Source organism: Nicotiana sylvestris, chromosome 10 (genome assembly GCF_000393655.2).
Source record: "Nicotiana sylvestris chromosome 10, ASM39365v2, whole genome shotgun sequence".
In the NCBI taxonomy this organism is placed as follows: Eukaryota; Viridiplantae; Streptophyta; class Magnoliopsida; order Solanales; family Solanaceae; genus Nicotiana; species Nicotiana sylvestris.
The window spans coordinates 23,734,875-23,743,606 of NC_091066.1; the positions used below are offsets into that span (position 1 = coordinate 23,734,875).

General features: G+C 44.5%; 1 protein-coding gene across 1 annotated transcript; it reads right to left on the minus strand.

The window, feature by feature from the left end:
• Window positions 1–7,007: 7,007 nt before the first annotated feature.
• On the minus strand, window positions 7,008–8,147 carry LOC138879096 (uncharacterized). Its single transcript, XM_070158672.1, has 2 exons — window positions 7,211–8,147; window positions 7,008–7,117 (listed from the first exon to the last, which is right to left on the minus strand). The coding sequence occupies exons 1-2, from the start codon at window positions 8,145–8,147 to the stop codon at window positions 7,008–7,010; spliced, it is 1,047 nt and encodes a 348-aa protein (XP_070014773.1).
• Window positions 8,148–8,732: the final 585 nt, after the last annotated feature.

Genomic DNA, 8,732 nt, shown 5'->3' on the forward strand with positions numbered 1-8,732 from the left:
TAAGAAGCTTACCTCGGAAGCTGATAAGCTCAGGGCTCTTTCTACCAAGAGGGAGGAAGAACTCTGTGGCTTTCGGGATTGCTTGGAGGTGGCGTCCCGAGAAAAGGCTCGTCTTACTGAAAAGATTACATAGCTCATGTTTGTTTTTTGTCTGCACGTCTAACTGACTTCAGTGTTTTAATATCTTTGGGTCGATTTTTGTAGTTTAAGGAGAAAGATGTCCTTATGGGGAAGGAGCTCCGAGCTAGGGACTCCGAAATTCTCGAACTTAAGTGGCATTTGAGTAAGGTAATCTCTGAGAGAGATGCCCTCTGTGGAGAGGTGGTTTTGATCGGGCCTTGCCTCGAAGATGCAAGGGTAGAGAGCAGTAAGTATAAGGATCTCCATACTGAGTTGGTTACTATGCTATCCGAGGTCAGGGCTGAGGCCGAGGAGCTCCTAACCTCGCATAAGGAGGATGCCGCTACTGCAAATGCTTAGGCCCGGAAGGTGTCTGAAGAGGCTGAGCTGCGCCTGACCCAAGCAGTGGAACATGCCCGGTTAGAATCTCAGAGACAGACGCTCGAGGATATATATGCGGGGGGAGATTGAGAGGGTGAAGACCCTAGAAGAGGAAGTTGCGGCCCTGCTTCCTTCCAAAAACGAGTCGAGTAGTGACTCGAGAGGTGATGAAGATGGAGGCAAAGTCCCTGAAAGGGAGGAGGCCATTGGAAACCCGGAGGTTATGGCTGAAGCTGCTGAAAGCATACTTTCTGAGGGGGCCGTCGAAGGCGTAGCTCCGGTGATAGATTAAGGTTTTTATTTGCTTTATGCTTTTGTAAGGGCTCCAGATATAGGCTTTGTAATTTTTATGAATCTTTTTACATATGTGTTAACTCTTTACTTTTTTCTGTTTTCCCTGTGAACGACTTGCTGCATTCGTTTGGCAATTGATCCAAAGTTGTGGGTCTCGAATTTAGACCCTTGGGTTCCTACTACCGTCGAGCGTTTCACAATGGTCGAAAGTCGATCGTTTGGGGCTTGATCCCCGATCCATGTTTCGCCTTTATTTTACCAGCTTTTAGGTTTTCCTGGGTTCATCGACCTGTTATTCTGTCGTGTCGGCCCTGAGGCCATTTTCGCGGATTTTTTAGATTCTCCACGCGTCGGGTCAGTGCGACCTTCGATATAAGTGGATGCTTGGGTTTTTGCGCTTTTTGCCTTTAGGCCTTTTGTAGTTAACTGTTTCGGGCTCAGTCTTCGAATCGGACTTCAGCTCAAGCTCATTGACCCTTAAGTTTTTGATTATTGAGTTGGCTCTCAGGCTCTTACGCGTCGGGTCGGTACGACCTTTTAATGTAAGCTGGCAGCAGTGGATCTTATGCAATAGGGTCGTTAAAACCTCTAATATAGGCTGGTGGCAGTGGCTCTTATGCATTAGGGTCGGTACGACCTCTAATATAGGTTGGCGGCAGTGGCTCTTACGCATTAGGGTCGGTACGACCGCTAATATAGGTTGGCGGCAGTGACTCTTACGCATTAGGGTCGGTACGACCTCTAATATAGGCTTTATTTTTCCCTCGTTAAAGACTTTTTTGAAGTATTGTGTTCGCCCGGCTCTTCGACGGCTCGATAAGAGCCTCAATTGTGAGTCGCTATATAGTGGTAAATGAGCACCTTGGGAGGTTTCGCTTGGGTGGCTGAGTGTTTCGAAGCCTATAGTTTGGAGATGACATGTTCCAAGCTCTTTTGCTTATGCTGAGGGTAGCCTATTTAACCGGTTCTTTTCTAAGTATTTTTGAAGTAATTGAAGGCCAGTGATTTTATAGCGATGGTCGGGCGTCCCCGAGTTGCGTTAGTTTGGCCGGAGCCTTATGACCATAGTCATTTTTAATTCCCGAATGAAGTAGTTTTGGCGTCTATACTGAGGGTATGCTTTTTTAGGGGTCTTAGTTCGGGTGTATAGCCTTAACTTTAAGGTCGAGGTAATGCCTTTTGTAAGGTCGTACGGATATTGTTACTTGGTACAAGTATAGTTCATGCCTTGCTTGAGGTCTTATAGATATTGTTACTTGGTACAAGTATAGTTCATGCCTTGCTTGAGGTTTTACAGATATTGGTGTTGCTTTATATATGTCTTACAAGACCGAGGTTGCCCACATGGGGTCTTATTGCTTCGGGTTTTTGATAAGTCGATGAGGTGGCGATTGGCGATAGTCCCTGAGACATTGAAGGTTTCTTGATGCCAGCCCCCAAGTGTTTGGGATGCCAGTCCCCAAGTGTTTGGGATGCCAGTCCCCAAGTGTTCGGGATGCCAGTCCCCGAGTGTTCGGGATGTTTTTTTTCTGGAGCCATTTTTTGAAACTTGATGTTGCCTGATTGAGGGCTTACGAGTTCCGAGCTTTCGACTCGGAGGTCATATGGCTTTGAGTTTTTGACGCTAGTCCCCGAGTGTTCGGGGCATTTTGGGCCCTGGAGCCGGTTTTGTAAACTTTATATTGCCTCGTTGAGGGCTTACTAGTTATAAGCTTTCGACCCGGAGGTCATATGGCTTTGAGTATTTGACGCTAGTTCCCGAGTGTTTGGGACATTTTTGGCTCTGCAGCCGTTTTGTAAAAAATAGCAAACTTCTCCGAAACATGAAATGCTTTGATGGAAGGGAAAGTATTCTTTGATTACTTGGTACAAGTATACATGTTCTCACTATCAGGGTCTCGGTTATTGTATACGGGTACGGCTCGTTCGATCGTTTGGCCCGGTACATCATTTTTCTATCGGGACCCCATTTAGGACGTATTGGCTTCTCCGAGGAGGTGACCTTCCAGGGGGGTGCCCCTAGTATTCGAGGTTGATTGAAGAGAAGCCTTGAATACTTGTTGAGTCTTCCTTAGGTAGCATATAGATGTTACCTTGTTAAAAACCTTGTCGGTAAAAAACCTCTTTTTTGGGATGAAAAACCCGATCGAAGGAAAAGAGTGCAACACATGCCTTTGAAACCTAAGGCCTTTGAGCTTTTAGAAGTAATAGCGTTTGGGCATTGATACATTCCAATTGCTTGGAAGTTGTTCGCATTCCATGGTGCCGAGTTTATAGGACCCTTTGCCAACTACCCCGAGGACGCAGTACGGTCCTTCCCAGTTCTGACCTAGATTTCCTTCATTAGGATTTTGAGTATTCAAGGTGACTTTCCTTAGGACTAAATCCCCGATTCCAAAATGTCGAAGATTTGTTCTCCTGTTGCAGTATCTTTCGATCCTCTGTTTTTGTGCGGCTATTCGAACCAGTGAAGTTTCTCGCTTTTCATCTAATAAATCGAGAGCAGTAGTCATGGCCTCATTGTTCGAGCTCTCGGTGGTGTGTCATAATCTGACGGTAGGTTCTCCTACCTCGACTGGTATCAAAGCCTCGGCGACTTATACCAGGGAGAAAGGCATTTCCCCCGTGCTTGATTTTGGAGTTGTTCGATATGCCGAGAGCACTTTGGGTAATATTTATCTTCATCTTCCTTTTGCACTTTCCAACTTTTTTTTAAGTTTTGAATGATGATTTTGTTTGTAGACTCGTCTTGGCCGTTTGCACACGGGTGGTAGGGCGTTGACAGGATCCTTTTGATCTTGTGGTCCTCGAGGAACTGAGTCACTTTGCTTCCGATGAATTGCTTCCCATTATCACACGTTATCTCAGAAGGAATTATGAATTGGCACATGATATGGTCCCAGATGAAATTAGTGACTTCTTTTTCTCTTATTTTTTCGAAGGCATGTGCTTCAACCCATTTTGAGAAGTAGTAAGTCATAAATAAAATAAATCTAGCTTTACCTGGCGGCGTTGGTAGAGGTCCGACAATGTCCATCCCCTATTTCATGAACGGCCATGGCGACAAAACTAAATGTAGTTGTTGACCAGGTTGGTGAATCATTGGGGCGAATCTTTGGCACTTGTCGCATTTGCGGATGAATTCTTTGGTGTCCTTATCCATGTTGTCCCAATAGTAGCCTGCCCTGATTATTTTTCGAACTAAGGAATCGGCACCGGAGTGATTTCTGTAGGTGCCCTCATGGATCTCTTGGAGCACATAATTTATGTCTCCCGGCCCCAGACATACTGCTAGGGGGCCATCAAAAGTTCTTCTGTAAAGAGTTCTGTTTTCATCGAGCGAGAATCGGGCCGCTTTGGTTTGTAGGTCCCCCGACTCTTTTGGGTATGTAGGTAGCTTTCCGCTCTCCAAATAATCGATATATTTATTTCTCCAATCCCATGTTAGGCTAGTGGAGTTGATCTCGGCATGGCCTTTCTCGATCACTGATTTGGATAGTTGAACAATAGATCCGGGGAGTATGTTATCTTCCTCGATAGATGATCCCAGGTTTGCGAGGGCATTGGTTTTGCTATTCTCCTCTCGAGGTATGTGGACCAGAGTCCATTATTTGAAGCGGTGCAATGTGATTTGAATTTTGTCTAAGTATCTTTACTTCTTGTCTTCCCGAACCTCGAAGCTCCCATTTACCTGATTTACCACCAGGAGGGAATCACATTTTGCTTTAATGACTTCAGCTCCTAGGCCTTTGGCCAATTCCAGACCTGCAATCATAGCCTCATACTCGGCTTCATTGTTAGTTAACCTTGTGGTTTTTATAGATTGTCTAATCACGCCGCCCATAGATAGCCTTAGAACTATGCCGAGCCCGGACCCTCTTACGTTCGAGGCGCCGTCAATGAACAGGGTCCATATCCCGGAAGATGTGCCCGTTTTTTAGCAAAACTTCTTTCTCGACCTCGGGTACGAGGGAGGGAGTGAAGTCGGCTATGAAGTCTGGCAAAATTTGAGACTTGATAGTCGTTTGGGGCTGATACTCGATATCATATCCCCCGAGTTCGATGGCCCATTTGGCCAGTCGACCCGATAATTCGGGTTTATGCAATATGCTTCGAAGGGGATACATTGTTAAAACGCAAATATGATGACATTGGAAGTAAGGTTTCAATTTTCGAGATGCACTTATTAATGCAAGAGCTAGTTTTTCCAGGTGTGGATACCTGGTTTCGGCATCACCCAAGATCCGACTTACATAATAAATAGGGAATTGCATACATTGTTCTTCTCGAACCAGTACACTGATAAGTAGGGATTTTAACGAGTTTCATGCTCCTTCTTGCCTATGCTTTGATTATAAATTATTACAAAATAGTCCCAAAAGGCTCATAAGTTGTGCTTGATTGCAAGTTTGATCAACAAAGTGACGAAATATCAAAGATCAGCTCAAAAGGAGTAAAACCTGCTCAAGTATCAAAGACATAGTAACCTGAGGGTAAACAAGCCTAGTGCGGACCGCACAAAGTCGAATGCGGCTGCACTAGGTGATTCAAAGAGATGGCAAAACTAGGGTTTAGGCAATGCGGCCGCAGTACACATTGCGCAGTCCGCGGTGAAGGTTCCGCGCTACCTTTTTGTGCGGTCCGTGGAAGAGAGATTCAGAGAGATGGAAAATTCCAAAGTTCAAGCCATGAGGTCCGCGGTCATGATTGTGCGGAACGCGCCAGCTGCCTCCGCGACCGCGGTCCATTCTACGCAGTGCACGGAGCCCAAGCTCAGAGAGCCTAGAATTGAAGTCAAAGAGCCTAGTGCGGCCGCGGTCCATTTTATGCGGCCCGCACTGACCCTACTGGGGTATTTTTATCCAGTTTTTCTAGCCTAGTATAAATAGAACATTTTACCATTTTTAGGTCATCAGTTAATTCCAAAACGTAGCTGCGCTCGTGAGAAGATATTGTGTAGCCATTTTTGGCATCTTAACTTAGATTTTACGATAGATTCTCTGTATTTACATTAGCTTTTAAATTAATATGTCTTGTTCTTCATCTATTTCTCTATTTTCTCCTTCAAGCATGAGTAGCTAAACCCATTAGCTAGGGTTGTGGCTCAACCCTAGTGTGGATAATTGATGGGTGTTGCCATCTATTGTTAGATTGAATATGGGTGTTTGTTATTTGGGTCAATTTTATGGTTTAATCTATGAATTGGTGGTTGCAAACACTGGTTTGTGCTAAGTTGACTTGGCTCTTCTTGAGAAAGAGAGCCTAAGTCTCTAGAATTGACCAAACAAGGAATTGTGATGGACTCAAGAGAATTAATAGTCCCAATTAAAGGGTTAAACCTCGAAAGAGTAATTACCCAACTTGTACCCTAGTTGCTTGAGCTAATTTGCCTACCCATTTGGTCTTGAGAGAGTCAATTGGGCAAAATCACTCTCTCTACTGAGAGGTGTGAGAGTGGGTAAAATTGTGCAATGGTTATAGCATATTTCCCCAATCATGTCAATCGAACCTTAGAAGCATTTACCCGTCAATTAGCCACCTAGGTGAAAGTCACTACCTAGTGCCTTTCTACCCATTAGATTCAACTCTAACAATTTTCTTATTAGCATAATTTAGTTCTAATTAGTAATTGATAATATTAGTTTGTTAAAGAAAATTCAAAAGATGTTTGGAAGTGACATTTGGAACAATTACACAACTCTAGTCTAGATAGATAGTTGACTCCATTCCTAGTTCCCTGTGGAAATCGATCCCGACCCTCATATCGGGTAAAAGCTATTGCGACCCTCTTTTCCTACTTTTTAGTAGTGTGGACTTAGCAGTGATCATATAGCACTTACCGCTATCTCGGATACGGCCAGGTATAAATACAATGTCTCATCCTCTTTTGGATTGTAGAGCAAAGGCGGGCTTGTCAGGTATCGCTTCAACTCCTCTAAAGCGCGTTGGCATTCCAGAGTCCATTCAAAGTTGTTTTTCTTTTTGAGCAAGGAGAAGAAATGGTGACTTCTATCCGACGACCTTGATATGAACTGGCCCAAGGCTGCTATCCGCTTGGTCAGCCATTGCATGGCCTTTACGTTATTTACCACCGTAATTTCTTCGATGACTTTGATTTTGTTAGGGTTGATCTCGATTCCTCTGTTCGATACCATGAAACCTAAGAATTTGCCTGATCCTACCCCGAAAGGTGCACTTCTCGAGATTGAGTTTCATATTGTAACTTCTGAGGATGTCAATGTTTCCTGCAAATGAATCAAATGGTCCTCTGCGCACATGGACTTAACTAGCATGTCATCAATATAAACTTCCATGGACTTGCCTATTTGATGTTCGAACATCTTATTAACTAAGCGTTAGTATGTGGCCCTTGCATTTTTTAGCCCGAAGGGCATTACATTGTAACAGTACGTACCGTACTTTGTGATGAACAAAGTCTTTTCTCTATCCTCGGGGTTCATCTGAATTTGATTATACCCCGAACAGGCATCGAGAAAAGTGAGGGTTTCATGGCCGACTGTGACATTGATCAAACAGTCAATGTTGGGCAGTGGGAATGAGTCCTTTGGGCACGCCCTGTTTAGATGTTTATAATCTACGTACATTCTTAGTTTATTCCCCTTTTTGGGAACTACCACCACATTGGCCAGCCATTCGGGATATTTTACTTCCCTAACAAACCCTATCTTGAGGAGCTTCGTTACCTTGTCTTTGATAAATGCATGCTTTATCTCGGACTGGGGTCTCCTTTTTTGCTTTACCAATTTGTACCTGGGGTCGACACTTAGTCGATGGGTAGTTATCTCTGGTGGGATCCATGTCATGTCTAAATGGGACCAAGCAAAGCAATTGATGTTTTTAATAAGGAATTGAATGAGTTTTTTCCTGAGTTTGGGGGTTAATCCCGTCCCTAGGTATACCTTCGGATCTGGGAGATTCTTGATCAATACGGCTTGCTCCAGTTCTTCAATAGTCGACTTTGTTGCATCCGATTCTTCGGGGGCAATGAAGGTTCTAGGAGCGAGGAAATCCTCTTCATCATCCTCGGGGGTTTGTTGGCTTTCCAACTCTTCCGAGGTGGAGTGTGCAGAATTCGGTACCTCTTCATGGACTGCGAACATTTCCTTCGCCACATATTGCTCTCCATACACTGTCTTTATTCCGTCCTTTATTTGAAACTTCATCATTTGATGCAGGGTCGATGGTACCACCTTCATGTTATGTATCCATGGCCTACCGAGCAAAGCATTGTACCTCGCGTCACCTTTAATGATGTGGAATCTGGTATCTTGAACTGCATCAGATATGTTAACCGGGAGGGTGATCTCTCCTTCTATTGCTTCGTCGGCCATATTGAAGCCGTTGAGAATTTGGGAGGTAGGTATGACCTGATTGAGTAATCCGAGATGTTCTACCACCGTCGATCTAATTACGTTGGCTGAGCTAACTGGATCCACGAGTACACGTTTAATTTGGATGTTATTAAGAGAAATGAGATAACTAGCGCATCGTTGTGTGGTTGAGACAGAGTCTCGAAGTCTTCTTCACTGAACGCGAGGGTGTCCTCAGATACGCGGCCCCGGTTTGCCCTTGCGTTGCCGCAGAAACCTTTATCTGCTTGATCACAGGCCCCTGGGGAACATCGATTCCCCCGATAATCATATGAACGAAGTGCTAAGGTTTTCCCATTTTGCTTCCCCTGTTTGCCTCTCTTTCTTCCCGGTTGAGGTTTTTCCGAATGTCTTGTTGATTTTCTCAGCGTATACTCTTGTGTGGGAACTTACGCCAATGTGTTGAGTGTTGTGTGATACCATATCAATGTGAATCAGTTCTGGTGCAACCTCAGGGTTTTGTGGTGGTACACCATTACTTGGAACAGCTGCACCATACTCTCTATGGTCTTCTAGACCATTGTCGTCATGTGCGCTAACTGAGTC

What these genes read in the sequence shown, in the direction of transcription:
- LOC138879096 (XM_070158672.1), bottom strand. Translation starts at nt 8,147, where the DNA reads ATGGCCGACGAAGCAATAGAAGGAGAGATCACCCTCCCGGTTAACATA. An exon ending in TTTGTTCATCACAAAGTACG is followed by an intron (nt 7,118 to 7,210) that starts GTACGTACTGTT and finishes AACATCAAATAG; the next exon opens with GCAAGTCCATGGAAGTTTAT.